General features: G+C 37.4%; 2 protein-coding genes across 8 annotated transcripts in view; one reads left to right on the top strand and one right to left on the bottom strand.

The window, feature by feature from the left end:
• Window positions 1-366: 366 nt before the first annotated feature.
• Window positions 367-6,680, bottom strand: LOC115223854 (kelch domain-containing protein 9). 5 transcript variants are annotated; one of them, XM_036513053.1, is made up of 3 exons: window positions 6,654-6,680; window positions 5,125-5,462; window positions 367-1,653 (listed from the first exon to the last, which is right to left on the bottom strand). In XM_036513053.1, the coding sequence occupies exons 2-3, from the start codon at window positions 5,251-5,253 to the stop codon at window positions 649-651; spliced, it is 1,134 nt and encodes a 377-aa protein (XP_036368946.1). In that variant the 5' UTR covers window positions 5,254-5,462; window positions 6,654-6,680; the 3' UTR covers window positions 367-648. The 5 variants fall into 5 exon arrangements, with proteins under 5 accessions (XP_036368946.1, XP_036368945.1, XP_029650408.1 ...); XM_036513052.1 differs by lacking the exon at window positions 6,654-6,680 and adding an exon at window positions 6,289-6,647; XM_029794548.2 differs by lacking the exon at window positions 6,654-6,680 and adding an exon at window positions 6,289-6,647 and having other exon boundaries at window positions 5,202-5,462.
• LOC115223982 (tubulin epsilon chain-like) overlaps window positions 6,667-26,817 on the top strand; it is a 103,615-nt gene continuing 83,464 nt past the window's right edge. For 2 of the 3 annotated variants that reach the window (XM_036513051.1, XM_036513050.1), the window contains exon 1: window positions 6,667-6,975. In XM_036513051.1, the coding sequence (XP_036368944.1) occupies window positions 6,951-6,975 (25 nt within the window). In that variant the 5' untranslated portion in view covers window positions 6,667-6,950. The remainder of the gene's footprint in view (window positions 6,976-26,817) is intronic. The other variant, XM_029794755.2, reaches the window with a different exon arrangement.

Here is a 26,817-nt window from a genome sequence, read left to right as displayed (position 1 = left end):
CCTCTATTGGTCAACTCAGGTCATATGGCATTACTGGTCTGAAGGCTACAACAGTTCTTTTCTTCATTCTTAGGTTCACATGCTCGGACAAGATGTTGGTAGGTAGTTGTCACCGCTATGTCTGGTAGTTGCAGTGTGCATGTCAAGCAGTGTTGTGAAATAAACAAACTTTTCAATCAGTTCAAATATGTTTAGGAAATATTTGACCTCCAAAACAGCCATTTTCACTGCAATTCGCCATGCAGAAATATTCTCTGTTTAGGCAAAAGGAGTCATAACATCAAAGCCATTGTGGACTAATATATGCATTTCAAGCTACTTATGCTCATTAGTATTAGATATTGTGTTTTGTTTGTGTGTTTTTTCCTTTTTTCTCAGCAGAGTTCTTTTTTATGTGTTTTTAATAGAGGTACAACAGCATTTATGAGTTTAAACCTTACAAACCACCAAACATTAAACTCTGCTAATCTCAGTTTACATAGATGACAACAGATTTGATTGCTAGTTTAGAGTTGAGTTGAGCAATAAATCATGCCTCTAGCTCTTTCACATTATTGCCACTTGGGAAAGTTAGTTACAAAAAAACAATAGTTAAAACAATAGTACTGGCTGTGATGTATAACAATTCAGGCTTCAAACACGCTGAATTTAAGGTATAATTAATTCATAAGTATCCCCCTTTACAATGTGTCTCTTGCCAGATACACCCCCATGTATAATTATTTTGTCATTGTAGCAACAGCATATATGTCCTTTAAGAGAAACAAGACCAATCCCAACTTTATAAAAATTTAAACTTTTTCCTGCAATAAACACATACATTTCCCCTGAAGGTAAGTTTATAGCAGACTCAAAAGTTTCCCCTCCGTGAATGAATATAACTCCATGACCTCCAACACCAGCATGATGCTTCCTACCTGATGGATATTTTGACATTGGAACAAGTTTCTCACAAAAATCTTTTAATTTCTTGGCAACTGAACTTGTTAGTTGTGGATAAGACTTTACATGAGCCACTGTCTCAATGAAATTGTCTTTGCGGCCACCAATCAAATATGTCCAACGACCATCACTATTACACGTGTGGCCTGAACGTGAAGCAACCTCATATGTTAGCAAGGAATAGGAAAAATACCCTGTCACAGGGTCACCAGATATGATATAAGCACTGTTGTGTTTACGTTGTGAATGAAGATGACCCTCTCGACCAACAACTAAAATTTTGTTATTTTCACATAAGATACTTGAGTGAGAACTCAAACCAGCCTCTTTTGGGTAACCAGAATGTTTCATTTCAGTCCACTGCATTGTTGCAGTATCAAAGCAATGAAGATTTGCTGATCTAGACTTGCCATTCCATCCTCCTATAAGGAGCATGTAGTGTTCATGTAAGACAATGGAGGTGTGGTGGCTTAAAGATGGACTACCAGGTGATTGTATTTCATTCCATATATTTCTTCTTAAATCTAAACAATAGAAGCCATTAACCGGCATGTTATCATTTTCAACAACCAAACCACCATGAACATAGAGCTTATCTCCAACAATACAGGCTGTATGAAAGACAACTGCAGGTCCATGAGCAGATATTAGGGTCCAGTCAATAGTAGAAGAAGAAGAAGCTTTAGCCATTTTGATTGTATGTGTTTTGATCTGAAAATAATAAATTTGGTATATATTAAATATACTGGAAGATTTCAGTTGATTACATTTATATTGTAAAAATACAGTAATTTAATAGACAATATTAAATAAAATCCCCTAAAAATGTGTCATTACTCTCAAGTTGTGGTTCAGATTCTACAGTACCCTGTAACATAGATTGCAAACATCTCTCTTACAAAACTGCTTCTCACAGTTATTAGTATTTTATAAAGTAATAATATATGTCAATAGTATTTACTTAAGATGAAATAACACCAGTCAAGAAGAAAGTGACATTTGACCTTACATGTAAACTAAACTTGATGCCCCTCATCAGTTCCACTATGCTTCATTAATTTGAAGCTAGTAATCAATGAAGTAAGGCACTTCCATTAGTATTTTAACTTACAACACAAAATTCATTTAGTTGAAACACTCAAACAATCTATTGTTGGTTGAACAGTCCTTCAAGTTTTAAATTATCAGATTATCATTTTCCAAACAATGGAACTACAGAGATGACATATTTCCGTAATTGTTATGTTACAATCAATGCAATTTACGAAAGAAAATGATAACAGAGCTACTGGAAGTCAATTTGGTTTACCTCCAACTGAGAAAATGAGTGTGTGATTGACAAAAGTAGAGGAACAACTTCAACAAAATTAAATCAAAGGACAACCTTCATACAAAAAATTTAGATGAGTGAAACTGGAATAGGTGAAGATTTAATTTATACATCAAGAAACTAAGGTTTAATAGTAACAACTAAATAAATTTTTTTAAGTGCAACTAAAAAAAAGATATAAGGATGTTTTTTCTGATAGTGAGGGCTGGTATTACAGATTTATAAAAGAGGAATGGATTAACAGTACAAACTAGAAAGAAAGTAGCACAAAAATGCTTCTAAAATATGAGAACAAAATCCATGAGTTTTACAGATATGTGCTAAATCCCCAGAAAAGGAAATCATCATCGTTTAACATCCATTCTCCATGCTAGCATGGATCAGACGGTTCAACCGGGATCTGGGAAGCCAGAAGGCTGCACCAGGCTCCAGTCTGATCTGGAAGTGTTTCTACAGCTGGATGCCCTTCCTAATGCCAACCACTCCGTGAGTGTGGTGGGTGCTTTTTACGTGCCACCGGCACAGGTGCCAGTTGAGGCTGGCAACGGCCACTATCGGATTGGTGCTTTTTATGTGCCACCGGCACAGGGATCACAACTACAATTTCCATTGATGTTGGTGTACTTGACTCAATAGGTCTCCTCAAGCACAGGGTTGAAACGGTGTTTCTTTACTTGCCACCTACAGAGGGGTCAGTCCAGCGGCACTGGCAACTGCTGGGTGCCAGTCATAGGATTGGTTCAATTTTGATTCCGATTTCACTTGCCCCAACAGGTCTTCACAAGCAGAGTTTAGTGTCCAATGAAGGGAGGTTGGCATGGATGCCAGTCGTCAGATGAGGTTCGATTTTGAATTCATATTCAAATTCAATTTCGACTTCACTTGCCTCAACAGGTCTTCGTGTGTCCAAGGAAGGAAAGGCAGGCATAAGTGAGCTGGCTACATCCCTGGCAAGGGACACGGGATGGACTCACTTGTCCTGCCGGGTCTTCTCACACACATCATATCTCCAAAGGTCTCGGTCACTAGTCATTGCCTCGGTGAGGCCTAATGTTCAAAGGTCGTGCTTCACCACCTTGTCCCAGGTTTTCTTGGGTCTACCTCTTCCACAGGTTTCCTCAACCGCTGGGGATTAGCACTTTTTCACACACCTATCTTCATCCATTCTCGCCACATGACCATACCAGCGCAATTGTTTCTCTTGCACACCACAGCTGATGCTTCTTAGATCCAACTTTTCTCTCAAGGTACTTACACTCTGTCGAGTATGTACACTGACATTACACATCCATCGGAGCATACTTTGTCACCAGCAGAGGTAAGAGCTCGCTGAACTTTGCCGACAGATTGCAAATATGGATGATATTGACATCTGATGTATCCTCTTATAAAAACAGTTGACTCTAAGGATTCTAAGACTGACCATTAAAATGCTTAGTTTCAAGAAAACTCATTATACGACAGAATTGACTTGTACTGATAGTACCAAATTACTACTTTTACTAATAAAGAGGAAAACATAACCAAAACAAATATTTTCTGCAGATATTCTTTTGTTTTGTTTACTTTAAGTGCTGGATGGATGGCTGAGAATGTTACAGGAATGTGGCATAAAAAGTTTAGAGCATTCTGATAAAATCCTCATAAAATCATAATTTCTTCTGTGACATCAACTGAGGGCACAATGCTATGGATGTAATTTTAATCAGTTACAATTTCTAACTTACTACATTGTTATCACTCACTTAACTGTCAGTCAATCTTCTAAGTCGTTGTACCTACTAAAAAATATTCACTTCAATTCTTAATAACTAGCTACATGGTTTTTTGTATATCTAGTCATACGGCTATCTACCAATTTGTCCATTATACCACACCAGCAAGGTAGCTTTTTAATTGTCTACATCTCTAGTGAGCTAGTTAGTTACCTGAGAGAAATACTAAGAAACTAGTGATGGTGTCTATCAGCAAGTAGTGACTACAAACAGTTCACAAAGTAGAATTGTTAGCTCCTCGCAAGAAACTCATTTATTTTCTATTTAGCAAATTGTCTGTATTTGTTTATAAATCTATCCAACCAGCTAGCTACTTCGCAGTCTGTTCTGCTACCCTATCGAGATGGTCATTAATCAATTTAACGTATCAAGTCAATTCTGATGCTATGTTTTCTAGGTACTTTGGGGTTACCTCACCCCCATTAAAAAACTAGGTTATCTTCCCACTAAAAAACTAAAGTTTATGTGATGACAAGAGATTGGATTAAAAGAATTAGATCCTTTTGATTCAATACTTCAACACGTTGTTAATGTTTGGCCTCCTCAATAGACATGGTATGATTTGTTATAAAAATGTTATCAGATTTAGTAAGATGTTTAATTATTTCAGTTTTCTTGTTTATTAATCTTTTCGTATCACTTTTTTTTTTTTATTAAATGTTAAACAATTTTTTTAGTTGAGGGATATAACTAAAAGTACCGATATTCCTCATAAAACGTGGGGAGATAACCCAATATTTTAAGGGGGTGAGATAACCAAAAAGTACCGTTTTCTAAGTATTGTGAAAGGTCACCCGCTGGTATCGAAAGGTTTTGCTAATTCCAAGGGAGATAAGTCTAAGTCACCCAATCAGAGGAAAATAACAGTTTCTTAGCGGAATATGTAATAACGTTCGTGGAGTTTTAAATAAGAAGTAGAAACTTGAGGTTTTCACGCATTTACTTCGGCAGCGTGAGTTGAAACGTTTCCAGTTTCAGAATCACGAAAAAGAAAAAAAAAATGTCAAATAATTTCCTCTTGATTAGGTACATGCTTTCTAAAGAGAAAGATGACATTTCATTTATACGTTACTTTGCCTTCCCAATGATGTCGACAGCTTTATAGTATCTGAAATGTGAAAAATTAAGTTCCGTAGAGTAAGAGCCGAACTTACAGATAGCTGCATAACTACAGATTGGTGTCCACCGCCAAGTTTGTTTCTTCATAACTTTCCGAAAAATGCATTTTTTTTTTTTTGTGTGTAGATTATGATTATATTGATAGCTTTTTTTTTTTTAAGTTCAGATCAATCTCACACTCTCTCGACTTCGTTTTCTCATAACTCTCTTTAAGATGCATATTTTTAAATGACTTTTGGAAAAATTCATTTTCGAGGGTGTAGATTTCGTAATATTAATATTTCAGATATATAAATCTGAAAAAGAAAAAAGGTAAAAATACTAAAATGACGGAAATTGTTGGTAACAAACGCAGGGAAAAGGATCAAAATTTCCTTCAAAAAATCTTTTTTCATTTTATCAAGATAATCGTAATCTAGATCCTTGAAAAGCCATCTCTGTATAAGTTTCGTTTAAAACATGCATTTTTCAAAAACTTATGAGTTTGTGTAGTCATTCATAAATATTCAGGCTTTCTCTCAATCAAAAGTAATCGATATGTATATCTAAAATTGATTCCCTAAACAAAGAACGACAATTGTTATCAATATTTATGAGAAAGAGATCTGTTTAGTTCGGATTTGTCACTCGATAATGATTGTCGAATCGAAAAAGAAACAAAAATAACGGTACTGTTACTAATCGAGCGAGGAAACAGAATTAAAAAATCGTTTATGTAAATAAAGTTATCAAAATCAATTGTCAAAATCAATGCTGATCGGAAAATGAGTGAGTTTTAAAGAAAATAAATCACAAAGAATATATAAATTTTCTAACTTCGATTTCCCTCATAACTTTCAGGAAAAGGGATATTTTTGTTTTCATATTCGTTTTCAACACACTTCTTTACACCTAGCAGGCTGGGTTTTTTCGTGACCGATTTATTACATTCACTACATTCAATGTTTTGTCTCGCTGTGAAATTAAACCCCATAAGGGTATTTTCGATAGCTTACATCAGGATTGTACCAATTGGTTTGAATGTTATTTAATAATCCATCAGAATTCATACCCAAACTACGAAGGTATTAGTATAGCGTAGGATACTTATTCAAATGTAAACAAAAATGTGGCTTGACAAACCAGTTTAATCTTTCCGTTCAAACTCCGCTAGTTTCGACTCTGCTTTCACAAAACGGGCCCCACCACCAACTATGATCCATAAAATAAGTATCAATGATACAATATACGGTTCAAACGACTATATCCTACTCTTCAAATACGTCAGCATAATTTGTATCACTGAGTAATTACTTCTACCGTATTCCAAGCAGACCTTCGTTTTATTGTAATTAATCATCGAAAGTGGTTCTTTCTTTTTGGGGATTTTTCTGAAAGTTTTGCTTCAATTTTTTTTTCTTTTTCATTTATAAGGATATAAAAAGGTGGTCTGTAAGCGAAAAGTGTCAACCAAACCATCCAGTGAAAATAAATAATTTTACAAATACCTCACGACAGACATCTTGGTTGCTAGGGAATACGTTACGTCACTTCCTGTTACTATTAGTCGCCAAAATGTCCGCCAAACTTGAATGTTTTTCCTAAATTTAACACTTCTGAAATAATTATAGAAGTATCACCGAACACTGACTGAAGTACGGAACAGTATTTGAGTATTACAGAAATATTACCTGAATATAGTATTATTGAGCTTTACTGACATATTACAGTTGTACCACAGAAGAGTCACAGTTTTCTTCTTGTACAATCTCTGTCTTAGTTGTTTGTTAAAAAGAAAAAAAACTATGACACAATCCGTTATTATACAAGGTGAGTTTACAGTCTTACTAATTTATTAATTCGACGGATAACGACTGACAAAAATGCATTGCTCTTCTGAGTTCTGAGTTCAAATCTTACCCTAGTCGACTCTGTTTTTTGTCTTGAAAACTTCCAGAGTTGATAATATTAAGTACCAGTCTAGTACTGAGATTGATATGGTCGATTATATTCCCACTCCTAGATATGTGGCCTTAATACCCTGTTTGTATTTGACGAGGAGGCCCCTAAGAGAAATTGTGGAAGGCATAACATGACATCGGTTCAGTGGGAAATTATCTTGTACACAAAAACCGTAATTTCCTCGGATCTGTTTGTTTCAGGCACCGTAGAGCGTGATTCTGAGGAGGTGCGGTGGGGTTCGCCCTTCACCTTTTCCATAATGTTTAATTTACTTGAAGAAGTTAGGCATATGAGAATCACCGCGGTTTGAAAAGAAACTAGCAAGGTTTCATTCGGTATACGTATCAGCAATGCCATTTTAAAATCAGCTGATTTGTCGAGACATTCGGCAATTTACGGGGGAAAACATCTTTTTTTTTCTTCTTCATGTGCTCATGTCGACATTGTTTTTAATCTGTTCGAATGCTGAACAAATACACACACACACTCTCTCTCCCTTCCCCCTCACACATACATATAACGCATAAATACACACATCCTTTTTGTGTTTTTCTCAGTTTGTAAAGTTTGCCCATACACATTCTCCATACTCCTCTCTCTCTACCTGTTAGTAGGAGGGGTTCGTTCTTCACGTCACCAATTGTTTTTTCCTCAATCATTTCTTTTTTTTTTTACGGTTCGATCAGTGTATATATAAATTAGTGACATGAGTGAGGAACGAACCCCAGCTACTGACCGGTAGAGAAGGGAGGTCAGGAGAGAGTGTGTGCGAAACTTTTAAGAAATAGAAGGGGGAAAAAGCTATCTAAAAAATAGATGAAAAAATCAAATATACGAATCGTAAAAAAATGCTTAAACATTAATCATAAAAACATACAAAAATGGATGTATACCTGTATTTATGTACGTATGAGTGAGTGCAGTGTTGGGTCTCTGAACACTACCCTGTCCTCTTTCGCTCCCTTTGTACCAAGGTCAAGTTGACTCAACTTGCTGGTCCAGGTCCTTGCTGGGATTCTGTTTCACATTGTACCATTCCAATTTGTTGATGTTAAGTTGTTTGGCCAGCTTTTTTTTGTGGTTGCTGCCTTGACTGAGTGTGCATGTCAAGTTTTGCAAGGTTGAGTTTGTGATCTGACCAGCACACCCTAACATCCTGCCTGTCCCATCTCCTGACTATGATGTAGAGAATTAAATGCCAATGTTTGCTGTGTAGATGCATCAGGGATGTCTTCTTGTGTTTGGTTAGACGAAACATTGTGTTGGTGATCAGCAGGTCATTTGCTGCACAAGTCTTCAGTAGTAGATAACTGTTGCTCTTGCCAAATCCATTTCTCCCAATGGTTCCCTCTTATGTCTGATAGTCTGTACCAACTCTGGTGTTGAAGTCACCAAGAACAATGAGGTTGTCTTCCTTAAGCACAGCTACTATGAGGGTTTCTAAGTCTTCATAAAATTTGTCTTTGACATCCTCAGTGTCGGTCATGGTGGGGGAGTAAGAACTGACGATGGCAGCATGGCACTTTCCTCTGAGGGGAAGCCACACAGACATCAGTTGGTCCTTTCAGTCCTGGTTAGCTTGCTGACCAGGTTAGGCTTTCACTCATCTGGGCCAGAGCACATATAGACACCAAAACTGGTTCAATAATAATGATGAGAAAATTCAGAAGCTGCTCAATGAGAAGCATGAAGCATACAGAATCTCTCAGCAAGAGAGCACATCAGCCTCCAAGAAAGCAACCTACAATGCTGCCGAAAGCAAAGTGCAGGTAAAGCTCAGAGAGATGATGGATTCCTGGCTCAGAGATAAGGCAGATGAGATACAAAAGTACACTGACAGCAACAATTCCAAGCACTTCTACAATGACCTGAAAGCCATAAATAGGATACGGTCCTCTGGAACATCACCACTGCTCAGGGCTGATGGGACCACACTCTTCACTGACAAAAACATAATTCAGGAAAGGTGGGCAGAGTACTTCAACAATGTCTTTCTTATCAACATTGAAGCCATTGCTTGCATACCCCAAGTTGACATCAACATTTCTCTGGCAGAGCCTCTAATGAAAGCAGAGATCCAGAAAACAATTAAACTTCTCTCAAATGGCAAGGCACCAAGCTCTGACGAAATCCCAGATAAAATATACAAAGTAGTGGGACAGGTCTTGGCACAGAAGCTCACCAATCTCTTTCAGACCATGTGGCAACAGGAAGTTGTTCTTCGGGAGCACAAAGGTGCTTCTGTTGTCCATCTCTTCAAGGAAAAGGGAAACTGGCAGTCATGTGACAAGTACTGAGGAATTTCTCTCCTTGTTATCACTGGCAAGATACTTGCAAGAGTCCTCCTTAAGCACCTTGCTCAACACATGGAAAAGAGGCATCTGCCAGAGAGTCAGCGTAGCCTCAGAGAGCAACATGGGACAACAGAGAGAACATGGACTTATACAAGGCCAGTGACACTGTCAGTTCTGAGGAGCTTTGGGAGATTATGGGAAAGTTCAGCTGCTTGGACAATTTCATCAGCATAGTGAGACAGTTCCATGATGGTATGCTCACTTGAGTATTGGGCTGTGGAGATTCTTCTGACACATTCCCAGTCACTAATGAAGTGAAGCAGGGCTATATTCTTGCACTACACTGTTCAGCATGATGTTCTCAGCCATGCTGTTGAATGCCTTCTGCAATAACAACAAAACCAACATCAAGCTCAGATTCAGAACTGATGGCAGACACTTCAACCAGCCCAAGACCAAAGTGGAAGAGGACTCAGTGTGTGACCTCCTGTTTGCAGATTACTGTGCAGCACACTCAATGCTGCCACACAGGCCCTGATGCAGCTGAGCATGAACTGCTTTGCCACTGCTACATCAGCCTCAAAAGACAAGGATCATGCAGCAACCTACCCCACAGTAACCATGTGTGAGATTAGCTATCAATGTCAAAGAGGAAACCCTAGAGGTTGTTGATAAATTCATGTCCCTCCACAGCTCACTTTCCAGACCTGTAAACATTGACGATGATGTTAATACATGCATTGTCAAGGGAAACTCAGCCTTCAGGCCACTACTTGAATCAGTGTGAGAGAGGAGAGGCATTAGGCTGGCCACCAAGTTGAAGGTGTACAAAGTATTGGTACTGCCTGCACTATTGTATACTTATCAACATCACATATCTGATATAGTTCTATATTTAAGAGATGCGGAATTATGTACACAAATATACCCCATCGATTTAGTTTCCTCATAACTTCCAGAAAAATGAATATTTTTGAATGAAATTTTCTACAAATATGCCTCAGATGGTGTAGATTTCCATTATATCTGAATTAGTTGTGAAAAAATGTTTTTAGGGCAAGTGGAGATAGTAGATTCAGAAAATTCAGACAGGTTGGTTTTCTTTTCTCCTAACTTTTGGAAAAATGGGTATTTCTAAATGACAATTTCAACAAATACCATTCAAAATGTGTAGAATACGCTTATATCAGAATTTAATATGGAAATAAAACTACATACTGACACTCATCACATTATTTTTTCAAAAAATTTATAATCATAAAAAATTCCAATATAATCTGAATTTACATCATCCAAAGTGTATTTGTAGAAAATTTCATTAAAGTTTTGAGGAAAGAAATTCATTGGTGTAGGTATGCTTCAGCTAACAATGGCCGACTACTGCATATCATTATGCATGCATTATAGGAAGTTCATAGTAAACGTATTATTTTAAATAATAATAGATGTGGGGGAGGTGCAACTACATGGTTCTGTATTCAGTCTCACTGCATGACACCTTGAGCAGTGTCTTCTACTATAACTCTGGGCCGACCAAATCCTTGTGAGTGGATTTGCTAAACAGAAACTAAAAGACAAAGCCTGTCATATGTGTGTATATAAATAGGAGAGGGAGGAGGAGCTACAGACATCGGACATAGAAGGTAGCTGGAAATTCCGATGGGACAACTTACTAAGCGCCTCAGACCAAGTCTGTGGCTGGTGCAAAATCCCTTCCAGACCTAGAGTTACGTGGTGGTGGAATAGTACAGAAGACAAGGCGAGAAGGGCAAAGAAACAGGCCTGGAAAGCCTGGAAGGATGAGGGTAGCTGGGGACGGTACCAGGTAGCCAGAAGGGAGGCTAGGCGGCAGGTATACATAGCCAAGAGCGTAGCGGAAAAGAAGTTTGCCAATGTCCAGAGACGTGAGGACCAAAGAACTGAGGTATTTCGGATTGCAAGACAGTGTGTGAGAGAAAATTGTGATGTCACAGGGGAGAAATGTGCTCGAATGGATGATGGGGCACTTGCTTTTTGTGATTCTGAAAAGAAAGAGGCTTTGAGAAGCCACTATGTGAGACTGCTGAATGTGGAGAATGAGTGGGAGGAGGAGAGCCTGCCAAATGTTGACCCAGTAGAAGGACCAGCTATCTGTATAGATAGCTCCGTAGTAGTTAAGGGAATGAAGCCAGGAAAAGCCCCCGGCCCATCAGGAATCACCGCTGAGATGCTTAAAACATCTGGTGGTGTGGGCTACGGCCTAGTCACCAGCATTGTAAACCAAGTAGTTCAAGATGGAGTCATACCCAATGACTGGCGTAGCAGTACCATAGTCAACTGCTACAAGGGTAAAGGTGATGCTCTAGATAGAAATAACTACAGGGGTATCAAACTGCTGGATCAGGTAATGAAGGTCACAGAGAGAGTCATAGCCCAACTAATTAGGGAGAGAGTTAGCATAGATGAGATGCAGTTTGGTTTTGTTCCTGGCAGAAGCACCACTGATGCCATATTCCTGGTTCGACAACTGCAGAAGAAATACCTAGCCAAAAATACTTAGCTTTTGTGGACTTGGAGAAAGCCTTTGATAGGGTCCTACGATCCCTTATCTGGTGGGCGATGTGGAAACTGGAGATTGACGAATGGTTAATAAGGGCTGTACAAGCTCTCTACAGAGAGGCTAGTAGTAAGGTTAGAATTAGTAATGAGTACAGTGAAGAATTCAGGGTAGAAGTTGGCGTCCACCTAGGCTCAGCCCTCAGCCCCCTTCTATTCATCATTGTCCTCCAGGCAATAACAGAGGAATTTAAGACAGGTTGTCCCTGGGAGCTCCTCTATACCGATGACCTAGCCCTTGTAGCAGAATCAAAGAAATTTCGTGTGTGGAAGCTAGGTTTATAATCATAAGGTCTTAGAGTCAATGTAGCAAAGTAAGTAGGAAGGCAAACTCACCACACACCCCTTCAGGTAGGTGGCCCTGCTCGATCTGTAGAAAAGGTGTAGGTAGAAACTCCATAAGATGTACCCAGTGTAAGCTATGGAGACATAAGAGGTGCAGCAATATCAAAGGAAAATTAACCGAGAAGATAGCTTTCGTGTGCGGCAGATGCACAGGAGCAATTGACACCATTGATACTCAGAAAACAGGTTCCATTACATTCTTTGGGGAGAAACTAGAAGTAGTTAGTAGTTTCTGCTACCTAGGTGACCAAGTTAGTAGCAGGGGTGGATGCTCAAAGAGCGTTACCACCAGAATAAGAATAGCTTGGGCAAAGTTTAGGAAGCTTCTCCCCTGCTGGCGACAAAGGGTCTCTCGCTCAGAGTGAAAGATAGGTTGTACGATGCATGTGTGCAAACTGCCAGGCTTCATGGCAGTGAAACGTGGGCTGTGACTGCGGAGGACATGCGTAGGCTTGAAAGAAATGAAGCTAGCATGATCCGCTGGATGTGTAATGTCAGTGTCCATGCATGACAGAGTGTAAACGTCCTGAGAGAAATGTTGGGCATAAGAAGCATTGGATGCAGCATGCAGGAGAGACGATTGCGTTGGTATGGTCATGTACTACGGATGGATGAGGAGAGATGTGTGAAGTGCCACTCCCAAACTGTTGAAGGAACCCGGGGTAGAGGTAGACCCAGGAAGACATGGGACGAGGTGGTCAAGCATGACCTTTGTACTTTGAGCCTCACAGAGGCTATGACGAAAGACCGAGACCTCTGGAGATATGCCGTGACTTCGAAGACCCGACAAGTGAAGTGAGTTCATGGCTCACAGGACAGCCTGCTGCGCTGACCTTAGATCATAGAGTGACCCACTGTTCTTGAGGAGACCTGTTGAGTCAAGTTCGTCAACATCAAAATTTCGAATGGTAATTGTAGTTAAGACACCAGTGCTGGTGACACGTAAAAGCACTGTTCGAGCGTAGCAGTTACTAGCGTTGCCTGACTAGTGTCCGTGACACATAAAAGCACCAACCGATCGTGGTCGTTTGCCAGCCTGTGCTGGCTTCTGTGCCGGTGGCACATAAAAAACAGCCACTACACTCACGGAGTGGTTGGCGTTAGGAAGGGCATCCAGCTGTAGAAACACTGCCAAATCTGACTGGAGCCTGGTGCAGCCTTCATGGCTTACCAGACCCCGGTCGAACCGTCCAACCCATGCTAGCATGGAAAACGGACGTTAAATGATGATGATGATGATGATATATATATATATATATGTATGTATGTGTGTGTATATGTTTGTCCCCCAACATTGCTTGACAACCAACGCTGGTGTGTTTACATCCCCATAACTTAGCGGTTCGGCAAAAGAGACCGATAGAATAAGTACTAGGCTTACAAAGAATAAGTCCTGGGGTAGATTTGCTCGACTAAAAGCGGTGCTCCAGCATGGCCACAGTCAAGTGACTGAAACAAGTAAAAGACAAAGAGAAAAAGAAAGAGAGGTGTCTTGGGGAAATTTCGAACCTGGGTTAATAAGGTGTTTTTTGATATTATTATTATTATTATTCAGGTCACTTCCTGGAATTGAATTCGATTCCAGGCAGTGACCTGAATAATAATAATAATAATAATAGCATTGAAAAATCCCTTAGGAATGAGAACCTAGGTTCAAAATTTCCCCAAGACACCTGATGAAGGCTGGAGGGTATATCAGCCGAAACATGTTAACAACAAACAAAATGAGGACAAATATCGGTCAAATGTAAATAATGATCACATACCTGAATCGACCAAGGGATAAATGAAATTACCAGTCTTTGACTATATATTTTTATTGTGTAAGAACTATTTGCTGGTATGCCACAGTAATGCACACATGAAATTTGTCACTGAATTTATTCTTGTGTGTGCATCTCCATGGCATACCTGCAAATAGTTCTTACACTATTTATATATAGTCATAGACTGGCAATTTGATTATTTGACCCTAGTTTAATTCAGTTACATGATGTTGATAAGCCCCAAAAATGGCAAAATATTAGTATCCTTCACTCTTTAACTCAATGAGAGGCAAGTTTTTTTGCCTGTCTGTGATTATGACTTTCAGGTGTTTAACACCCAACCTTATAAAAGAATTATTCCCCAAGTGTTATACCCCAGCAAATTGGCAAACAAACAAAGCACATACTATTAATTCATTATTGAATATATATGTATGTATCTATATCTGTGTGTATATATATATATATATATATCAGAAGCAACTCCAGATCATCAGCATTGCTCAGGCTCATCACAGATTTCACATAAGACACATGCCTGCTTGAAGAATTACATGTTTTTCCACTTAATTTCTAGCCCCAAATGACTTATTTTTTTTTTTATATCTAGCATTATGTCTTTCTCCATTTTTAAGTTAAGGGTAAAAATAAAACACTCCTGCAAAACACAACTGATCTTTACACACAGACACACAGAATAACAGCAATCAAATAACGACAGTGAAGTGCACAACAAACATCAGAGATGCCAGTTAGTCTTTTACACCTACCAGGCTCATTCGTATTAGCCCGAGTTGCTGGATAATTTGTCATTCCTTTAAGAATATTGTAGAATGGAAACTTTTCATAGATTGGAATTTAAAACCTAATCACTATCAAAATTTATTGTTTTAAAGAAACATTGAATTTGAATTACTTTTAATTTTTACGAATATATTTAACAACTCAAGCTGTAACTGCTGAGCGTGAGTCTGGCGCATATGAACGATATCGAGAGAACCTCTGCTACAAATGATATTTTTTGACACAGGGCACCTCTAAGATGACCGCCAGACACTGAATGAAAATAAATGAACTACAACCAGGCTCAATAAAAGGAGCCCAAGTTATTGGCTGCAATTACATACTTGAAGTCAGAGTTGGCAGAAACTAAATCAGTTTGCAAATACCCGTTCACTTAACTAAATTTATAGTTGGACTAAGCTCAAACAGCCCGAGTGCTGGAGTCGCCACTGATAGATATATATATATATATATATATATATATATATATATATATATATATATTGCGGATGTGCTACCAGTGCCGGTGGCATGTCAAAACTCTGCTTGTGAAGACCCGTTGAGGCAAGTGACGATCAGAATGGAAATCGATCAATGGAAATTGATCAATGGAAATTGCAGATGTGTTACCAGTGCCGGTGGCATGTAAGAGAACTTTCCGTTTCGCGACCGTTGCCAGCACCGCCCCGTTTCGTGTCCGTTGCCAGCCTCGCCTGGCCCTCGTGCCGGTGGCACATAAAAAGCACCATCCGTTCGTGGCCGTTTGCCAGCTCTGTCTGGCACCAGTGCGGGTGGCACGTAAAAAGCACCCACTACACTCACGGAGTGGTTGGCGTTAGGAAGGGCATCCAGCCGTAGAAACACTGCCAGATTTGACTGGGCCTGATGAAGCCTTCTGGCTTCACAGACCCCAGTAGAACCGTCCAACCCATGCTAGCATGGAAAACGGACGCTAAACGATGATGATGATGATGATGATGATACAAATTGAGATAGGGGTTGTAAATGCAACCATCCATGGGATAACATATATCCAATATACTGCTAGTGAAGTACCCAACAAAGTTAATACATAAATGTTAATGATTGCGATGCAATCAATTCATTTACTGTATTATATGGGCAAAAGTAAAATGATTTACCACAAATTACTAATACAAGATAAGAAAATGGAGAAATACATCTAAATCAAATATCAATTACCAGATAATACTCAATCACATACTTTATTAAACCACCACATAAGAGACTGTAGGGTTAAATATAAAAAGCAGAACAAATCAGTGTACATAAAGGAATGTACATAAAAAAGTGTACATAAAAGAGTAATGTTGTATAATTAGAAGCTGTAAGATCTAATTTATACTTTTATACTTATATTTATATTTACTTGTATTTATATTCTTTTTTATATATATTCTAATTATTATACAACATTACTCTTTTATGTACATTCCTTTATGTACACTGATTTGTTCTGCTTTTTATATTTAACCCTACAGTCTCTTATGTGGTGGTTTAATAAAGTATGTGATTGAGTATTATCTGGTAATTGATATTTGATTTAGATGTATTCTCTATTTTCTTATCTTGTATATATATATATATATATATATATATATATATATATAATATATATATATATATATATATATATATATATATATATATGTATGTAGCTAAGAATAAACCATTATACTTGACATTCATTGATCTAGAGAAAGCCTTCAATAGATTGCCCCACTGTGTAATATGGTGGGCTCTGCGGAGGCCAGGGATAGCCAAGTGACTGATGAAAGCTGTACAGGCCATGTACAAAGATGTCTCAGTAAGACGAGAGTTAACCACAAGTACAGCAAAGAATATGGTGTGCAGATAGGGGTTCATCAAAGCTCAGTCCTTAGTACCCCTCCTTTTCATCATTGCTCTGCAGACCATAACAAAGGAATTCAAGACTGGCAGCCCTAGGAATTACTATGTTCTGATGATCTTGTCTAACTAACAGATGAACGGTTAGGGGATGATATAACTATAGAAATATCGATAACTTTCTCTCTATAGCATAGTATAGATTGGTTAATTATAACTCCATATACGAAGCATTGAGTGAGTTAGTTAGAGAAATGTCGAATGAGAAAACGGTACCTAATGTAAATCAAATCTATCCATTGAAGACAATACTTGGTACTTTTTTTTTTTAAATCATAAAAAAATGAAAAAAATTAGGTTTATAAAGCTCATAAGGGAGAGAAGAAGGAATTTGGAAGAATAATGACTCTTGGTTACTCAAAAGCTGTATTTACAGCTGCATGAAATAATAAGACAGGGAGAAAATGAGGAAAGATAGTAATACAATTGCAATTATAAAGATTAAGTTTGTATTATACTTATGAAGTCTACTATTAAGAAAAATAAAAAACAATTTAGGAGATGTAGTAAGAAAAAATATTGAAGATATAAAGTTAATAAATTAGAGAGGATGAAAAGAAATCAAAATTAGTGTAGGGAGATAAATATGAAGAAGCATTGAATATTTTAGGGAGGTTGGAGAAAAGGGAATGTTAAATAAAAGAAAGAGAGAGGTTACTGAGAAATGTAATAAATGTATATGAATAATGTTATACAAAAAAAATTACTTTTTATGTATAAATAAAAGTATTCCGTGCTAAATATTTTATGAGAAAGAGAGGGTATGACTATATGTAGATATAAAAATTATGGTCTTGTACATGAAAATCATACTGTGATAATTTACTGTAAATACTTGTATGTATAAACAAATATAGAGAGAATGTACGGACAATTATGGACAAATTTTATCATACACTGAAAAATAGGATAATACAAATATGAATGTAGTAGGGAGATAATATTATATACAGAGAATTTATATTGTTGTACACACATTTCCATAATAGTTGAAAAAGATATTCATGAAAACTATAGTGGTGATTTTGGTGTAAATGTACGTTATTATGTGAAAAAGCCGAAAAAGTACATGGTTTAAAAAAAATATATAAAGATAATAATCTCTATATATAAAGCTGAAGTTGTCTGTGTATGGCAGGTTTGGTAGCCTTCAACTAACACTATCTCCTTCTAGGCCCTGCGGTGCAAGTTGACCAAAATTGAAAGTATGGTAGAAGGCTTGCTCTTCCTTCTGCAGAAGAAAAAAATCAAATCAGACCATGTTAGCACCAAAAATTATTTACATCAAAAAGGTGCTTTTTTTTCTGTGAAAGTCCCTATATTTTATGATTTTTTGACTGCTGTGTTGCCATTTTTCAGAAAAATGTTCACTTTAAGAGAATAACAAGCTACATAATGCAAAATTTTTACTTTTCAAAAATTCCATTTCTAAAGGGTCGAAACAAACCCTAGCAACACCGGGTGATACTGCTAGTATATAATGTGTGAAAGATATGTAGGAATATTACAGGTGATTAATTCTGTGTAATAATTATAGATTGGAATGCTTATGTACATATGTGAGAAGTATTTGGTTATATAAAAGAATATGATCGTAATGAACAATAATAGACATTATATAAGTTTAGTGCATGTATTTATTATAATTATTATTATGATTTGGGGGTAAACAGATACATGTAGAGATACATATATAAGTTACAATATTATAGAATAAGTGCATATTATATATACACAGTAAAGTATATGTATATACAGTCATACACATATAGAGGCACATATACACATGTAAATAAATCTATATATATATATATATATATATACATACATACATATATATATACACATACATACATATATATATACATATACAAACACATATACACATACAGACATATATTTATAAAAACATACATAGATTTGCACACATGGATATGCTCATGCACAACCACTCTAGAACATGCATGTGTATATATACCAGGATTAAAAATATACTCAATTGTAAGATAGAATAACTAATAACATTTGTAAGTATTTAGTGATATAGATATGTTAGGAGTGGAGAGGAAATAAAAATGAAAGTAGTAAATAGACATAGGTATAAAAGGGTATACATATAAATAGAAAAATATAGGTATACACAAATACATACAGAAGATGGTATTATTATTCATCTATAAATAAAGTGGTTTTAATTAAGGCCCTACCATATGCCATGAGAAAGGTAAATATGTCATTTGAAGAAGTAAAAGTGGTGTTGGCTGCAAGGAATTCTATTATAAAATATAAAGATAAACAATGGGCAAGAAAAGACACTGATATACCCATGGGTGCCCTGGATTCAGCCGAGGTTACCGATCTAGTAAGTTTATATCTCCTATCTGAACTAGAAATAGAATTTACGAAAATAAGGGAGGTCTTTATTGGGACGACCTACTACTTATAACTAGGAATTGTATTAATAGGTTATTAGAATGCCATAAGAAGAAAATGTACAAGTTCTTTAAAACTAATGGCCTAGGGATATCTATAGAGAATGAGCATTATGCAGTAAATTATCTAGATGTCAACCCTAATCTAATCACTAAGAAGATCCATCCATTCCATAAGCTGAATGAAAACCTAAAGTATATTAGTTCTTCAAGTAACCATCCTAGATTAGTTAAAGAAGCCTTAATAAATAATATAGGTAAAAGAATATCTTTGCTATCCTCAGATTATGACACTTTTAATAAACATGCTCTATATTATAATAAAGCATTAAAAGAAACATGATACAACTCTAATATAAAATTCTTTAATTATTATGAACACATTAATAATAATAATAATAATATAACAAGTATTCCTAATAAAACTAATAATAAATCTAACAGTAAAAATATGAATAATAATAATAATAAAAGACAATATAACAAACTAAATAAAGAAATATAGTTGTTATTAATGATTACAATAATAATACTAATATTGATAATGAGAATATGAGCAATAGTAAGAAACATAGTAAAGTATACAAGCATAGATATAATATACCTAAGAATAACAATTTAATACTGATGAAGTCTACTAATAATGATAATATAACAAGTAAAAAGGATATTATATGGTTAATTATTCCATGTGGGGCTCAAGTTATGACTAATATTATTAGGGAGACACTTAAAATAGTAAAAAGGGTTTTTAAAAAAGACAATGGTTACTCTTTTACTTGTTTCAGTCATTTGACTGCGGCCATGCTGGAGCACCGCCTTTAGTCGAGCAAATCAACCCTGGAACTTATTCTTTGTAAGCCCAGTACTTATTCTATCGGTCTCTTTTTGCCGAACCGCTATGCGACAGGGATGTAAACACCAGCATCGGTTGTCAAGCAATGCTAGGGGGACAAACACAGACACTCAAATACATACACACACACACACACACACACATATATATATATATATATATATATATATATATATACATACATATATATGACAGGCTTCTTTCAGTTTCCGTCTACCAAATCCACTCACAAGGCATTGGTTGGCCCGGGGCTATAGCAGAAGACACTTGCCCAAGATGCCACGCAGTGGGACTGAACCCAGAACCATGTGGTTGGTTAGCAAGCTACTTACCACACAGCCACTCCTGCGGTTATTCAAATATATTTTCCAATAAAACCATAAAAGTGGGATACTCAACATTGAGAAACATATGTAATATCATTTCCTCTATAAATAATTATTATAATAGTATAATAAATAATAACTCTAGCAATAATATAACCAATAGTGATAGAAGTCTTAATCAACATATAGAAAAATGTTCATGTCGTGATAAGACTAAATGTAAACTCTCTAATAATTGTAATATTAATAATGTAATTTATAAATGTAGAGTAACCTCTAAGAACAATAATAATAAAATTATAAATAAGGCTTATATTGGATCAACAGCTAATGACATTAAAAAAAGAATATCCCAACTCTACCAGACCTTCAAAAATCCTAATTTAAGTAAGCCCACAGGCTTAAGTAAATATATATGAGAACTAAAATCTAGAAAAAGAGAGTACGCCCTTAACTGGAGTATAATAGGTAGAACCCACTCCTATAATGGGAATAACATGTGTTTATTATGCATAACAGAATTTATGAAACTACTACTATGATGAATGAGGAGGTAAATGTAGGCACCAAAGTAATTTTACATTTAGTAAAATGAAGAACTGAATCAAATAACCACATAATTTAATTTCTAAAGCACTTGTATAGACTATATAAATAAAAAATAATGCAATAATTTAAATAAATATATGAATTAAATATTACTAAAATTATATGATAACAAACTAGAAAAGCACTTGGAGAGCACAGACCTCCGCCAAGCAGCTCATTTCCACCCATACACACGCATGCTGAAAATCGCCCAATTTCTCAAAACAACGCCGGCAAAAACATAACCTCCCTGGTGGGGTTAAAAAAAAAACACAGCCATATGATTTTTTTTTAAAATACCCTTTAAAAACAGGAATCATCTGAAGAAGTTATAATACATCAATGACAACAGCAAGCTAGTTTCACCATACAACTAAAAAGAAACAACAATTGCCCAAAACTTGAGTGATACACACACAACATGAGTAAAATAACTAATAGAGAAACGAAAATAAACTTTGGGATCAGCAACACCACCATAAGTTACGTAGAAACAATGAACATGTTTTCAAGGGAGATAATCAAAGAACGTAAAATTGTAATACTTCATGTAAAGTAAATATAACAAATGAAAAATCTGCCAAGAATCCATAAAAATTCCCAGATCACTACCAAAAGTTCATCATCTTTTCCTTGTGTCATTACCAACTTTTCCTGCAAGTTTCATCAAATACCATTCACAACTTTTTGAGTTATTTTGCACACAGATGGATAAACCAATGCCGATGAAAACAACCTCCTTCCTTGGCGGAGGTAATTATATATATCTCCCAATATAGGTAAATTTGAAAATGATAATAGAGGATAATTTAAAATTAAAACAATGTATAGTGTAATTACTCCTCTTGGTACTAATCACCTATAAAATCCCATAGTTCCCTGCTATCTTCTTCCTCTAATCATCATTTTAGTACCAGTAAAAAAAGGAAGATATGTATTTGAATATTTCTTGTTAAATGTCACATTTAAACACAGACATTTTTATTCTGATGTTTAATCTTATATCTCACATTTTGTATTTGACATATACTTGATTTTACATGATTAATATATATATACTAATTCATATTTATAATCTACAATTTACAAAGTATAATTCATAATTTTTAATCTTTAATACTTAATTCTATTGCTTATTTTTTAAAGGGATGTAAAATTAGATATATAATATTTTGAAAAAGAACTTGAAGATGTGTTGGAATAATTGTAAATCTGACGATTGCATATATGTACTTATATATGTGTGTGTGTGTGTGTGTGTATATACAGTTGTGTATATGTATATATATTGCAATCTTCCAATACTGAAACATGTGTAGTTGCTTCATATTTAATAAATTTAAGTATTAACTAAAGTAGGAGATAATTAATGAAGTATAATATATATGCAGGAGTGGCTCTGTGGTAAGTAGCTTGCTTACCAACCACATTGTTCTGGGTTCAGTCCCACTGTGTGGCACCTTGGGCCGACCAAAGCCTTGTGAGTGGATTTGGTAGACGGAAACTGAAAGAAGCCCATCGTATATATATATATATATATATATATATATATAACTATATGTATGTGTGTGTGTATATGTTTGTGTGTCTGTGTTTGTCACCCATCATCGCTTGGCAACCGATGCCGGTGTTTACATCACCGTAACTTAGAAGTTCAGCAAAAGAGACTGATAGAATAAGTACTAGGCTTACAAAGAATAAGTCCTGGGGTAGATTTGCTCGACTAAAGGCGGTGCTCCAGCATGGCTGCAGTCAAATGACTGAAACAAGTAAAAGAAAACCCTGCTGGTAATTTTGGTTTTATCCTATAAGTATTACTTCATGCTGTGCAAACTGACACCATGAGTTTACCTTCAGATATACTCGTTAGATTATTTTTTCTATTATATGAAATAGGGGAGGATTGGCTGACCCTTAAAAAGTCAGTTTGTGATATAGGTAGGAAAGTTCTGGGATTGATTTAAAGAAAGCATCAAGATTGGTTTAAAGAAAATGATGAACATATAGATGATTTATTGGCTGATAAAAGATGTACTTTGTCACGCTATTTGTCAGCAAAGCCACAGGAAAGGGAGGTGTTGCATAGGGAACTCAAGGATGTAAAATCACGTGTGAGGCAAAGGCTCTCTCAGATGAGGGATATGTGGTGGAGTAAGAAGGCTGCTGAGATACAGGCAGCATCAAATTCCAATAACACAAAGCTGCTGTATGGTCTCTTGTAAGAAGTTTATGGACTGACTTCTTCTCTGATGACACCACTTCGAAGCAGGGATGGTAAAGAACTTCTTCGGGATTCACAAGGAATTCTGTGAAGGTGACAAGAACACTTTGATGAACTTTTGAATCAGCAGTCTGTAGTTAGTGAGGATGTTCTCAATCTCATCCCTGGATTACCCGTGAAGGCAGCACTCGCAGAACCACCAAAGTTGGAAGAAGTTGTCTCAAGGATGAATAATGGGAAATCTCCGGGTATGGATGGCATATATGCGGAGTTGTTACAGCATGGTGGTAAGAAACTTCTGCAGCAACTTCACTCTTTCTTTGGTAAGATATGGGCTAGTGAATCTGTACCTGAGGACTGGAGAGATACAGCAATGGTGGTCTTGTATAAGGGAAAGGGCAACAGGAATGATTGTGGTAACTATAGGGGAATATCATTGCTTTCTGTCATAGGAAAGGTTTTATGCAGAGTACTTCTGGATCATCTGCTGAAACATGTTTCAGATTGTGTTCTTCCAGAAAGTCAATCTGGCTTTCGTGTGGGATGTGGCACTGCTGATATGATCTTTTCAGCTAGACAGCTTCAGGAGAAGTGTGTGGAACGGGCTCTGGATTTGTATCAGGTTTTTGTTGATCTGACAAAAGCCTTTGATACCGTTAATAGAAATGCACTGTGGAAAGACATCCAGAAACTTGGGTGCCCTGAAAAGTTCCTTGCTTTGGTTAGGTCTTTTCATGAAGACATGAAGGGTAGGGTTAATGTTAGTGGGAAAATGTCGGAGCCCATTTCAATACAAAATGGGGTGAAAAGGGGATATTCTGGCACTGACCCTATTTGCCATATATTTTGTGATGGTTTTCTGTACTGCGTTCAGAAATTGCAGATATGGAGTTTACATCCATTATCGAACCTATTGGCAGCATATTTAATATCAGGTGCTTTGCTGCAAAAACAAAGGTATTTACCTCTATCATAAGAGACCTTTTGTATGCAGATGATTGTGATCTAGTAGCGCACACAGAGATTGATATGCAATACATTTTGAATGCATTCTCTGATGCTTGCACTGCCTTAGGATTGATGGTCAGTCTCAAGAAAACTGTTGTCATGTACCAACCTGCCACTGGTAAGCAGTATAGTGAACCAAATATCTATGTGTATGGTAAACGACTTGGTGTAGAGGATCAGTTTGTCTACCTAGGAAGCACTGTTAATAGATGTAGCAATTTGGATAGTGAAATTCCATACAGAATTAGGAAAGCAAGTGATGCTTTCAGAAGGCTAGAAAGGCACCTCTGGAATTGGCAAGACATATGCAAGAAGACAATGATAAAGGTGTACAAGGTGTGTGTGCTCTCTTCTCTTCTCTATGCCTGTGAGACCTAGGTCACATAACAGCTGGAAAGTTTCCATCAGATGTGTCTCAGATGGATCTATGGCATTAATTGGGAGCACCACATCAGTGATCTTGAGATATTGGCAATCTCTTGGCGTGAAAGTATAGAAGCTCTTGTGTTGAAGCAAAGTCTCAGATGGAGTGGTCATTTGGTCAGGATGAAAGATTCGAGGATGCCAGAACAACTCTTTTATGGAGAGTTAGCTAAAGGAGAATGACCTCCACATAAACCAAAAAAGAGGTATAAAGACTAGCTGAAGGCTTCCATGAAAGATGCTAGCATCTCTCCTGACACATGTGAGGGCATAGCTATTGATCGTAGCAGGTGGAGAAGGATTGTGCACGAGGGGACAGCTACTTTTGAGAAATCTCGAGTTGCGAATGAGAAAGTAAGGAGGGATGTCAGGAAGGGCATCGCTGTTACACTTCCAGACGATAAGGGTCTTCCTATGATGCTGACATGCAGTGTCTGTGCAAGACCCTGCTTCAGTAAAGCTGATCTCATGAGTCATCTTTGTAGTCATAAAGAAAGACTGATGATTGACTACCAGGCCGCTGGTGGTGGTGCTATACACCATACTAATTATAACTGTCAGGTATGTGGAAGGGTGTGTGATTCAGTTGGAGGGTTTAAACGACATGCAAAGATACAGGAAGCCCAATTACAATTACAGCCAGCTATTGCCAGTAAATGTTTTAGCTGCCAATTCTGTACAAGACATTATAGATCTTTGGCTGGGCTAAAAAGTCACATTCGATCACAACACTGTTAACAGTTAAGCTCATGCAATGGCCATACTCGATAACAAGGGGGCACCCATCTTATCATATATTTATATATATATATATATATATATATATATATATACATACATACATACATCATCATCATCATCATCATCATCGTTTAACGTCCGCTTTCCATGCTAGCATGGGTTGGACGGTTCAACTGGGGTCTGGCGAGCCCGAAGGCTGCACCAGGCCAGTCAGATCTGGCAGTGTTTCTACAGCTGGATGCCCTTCCTAACGCCAACCACTCCAAGAGTGTAGTGGGTGATTTTATGTGCCACCGACACAGGTGCCAGACGAGGCTGGCAGACGGCCACGCTCGGATGGTGTTTTTTATGTGCCACCAACACAGGTGCCAGACGAGGCTGGCAGTCGGCCACGCTCGGATGGTGTTTTTTATGTGCCACCGACACAGGTGCCAGATGAGGCTGGCAGACGGCCACGCTCGGATGGTGTTTTCGGTGTTTTCTTATGTGCCACCGACACAAGTGCCAGACGAGGCTGGCGAACAGCCACGATCGGATGGTGTTTGTTACGTGCCCACAGCACGGAGGCCAGTCGATGCAGTACTGGCTACGGTCCCGTTCGGACGGTTTTCTTATGTGCCACAAGGTACCACAAGGATACAAATTCCATTGGTGTTCATCTATTTTGATTTGGTTTGATTTGATTTGATTTGATTTGATTTTGATTTTCACTTGCCTCAACAGGTCTTCACAAGTGTCACAAGCAGGAAGGTATGCACAGGTGGACTGACTACGTCCCAGGTAGGGGCCACGGGTTATGGCTTCACTAGTCTTGCCGGGTCTTCTCACGCACAGCATACTTCCATAGGTCTCGGTCTCTAGTCATTTCCTCAGTGAGACCTAACGTTCGAAGGTCATGCTTCACCACCTCGTCCCAGGTTTTCCTGGGTCTACCTCTTCCACGGGTTCCCTCAACTGCTAGGGATTGGCACTTTCTCACACACTTATCTTCATCCATTCTCGCCACATGATCATACCAGCGCAATCGTCTCTCTTGCACACCACAACTGATGCTTCTTAGGTACAACATTTCTCTCAAAGAACTAACGCTCTGTCGAGTAAGTACACTGACATTACACATCCATCGGAGCATACTGGCTTCATTCCTCATGAGCTTACGCATGTCCTCAGCAGTCACGGCCCATGTTTCACTGCCATGTAGCATGGCAGTTCGTACACATGCATCATACTCAGTTCGTACACATGCCTTTTACTCTGAGCGAGAGGCCTTTAGTCACCAGCAGAGGTAAGAGCTCCCTAAACTTTGCCCAGGCTATTCTTATTCTAGCAGTTACACTCTCAGCGCACCCACCCCCACTACTGACTTGGTCACCTAGATAACGGAAGCTATCAACTACTTCTAA

This window comes from Octopus sinensis, linkage group LG24 (genome assembly GCF_006345805.1).
Source record: "Octopus sinensis linkage group LG24, ASM634580v1, whole genome shotgun sequence".
Lineage (NCBI taxonomy): Eukaryota > Metazoa > Mollusca > Cephalopoda > Octopoda > Octopodidae > Octopus > Octopus sinensis.
The sequence above is the reverse complement of the archived record's forward strand: the minus strand, read 5'-3'. Positions and strand labels throughout refer to the sequence as shown.

Bases quoted from the DNA above. Each gene is read 5' to 3' on its own strand.
- LOC115223854 (XM_036513053.1), bottom strand. From the start codon at position 5,253: ATGAAGAAACAAACTTGGCGGTGGACACCAATCTGTAGTTATGCAGCT. The intron at 1,654-5,124 runs GCAAAGTAACGT...TATTATTTTCAG, and splicing joins CTGTCGACATCATTGGGAAG to ATCAAAACACATACAATCAA.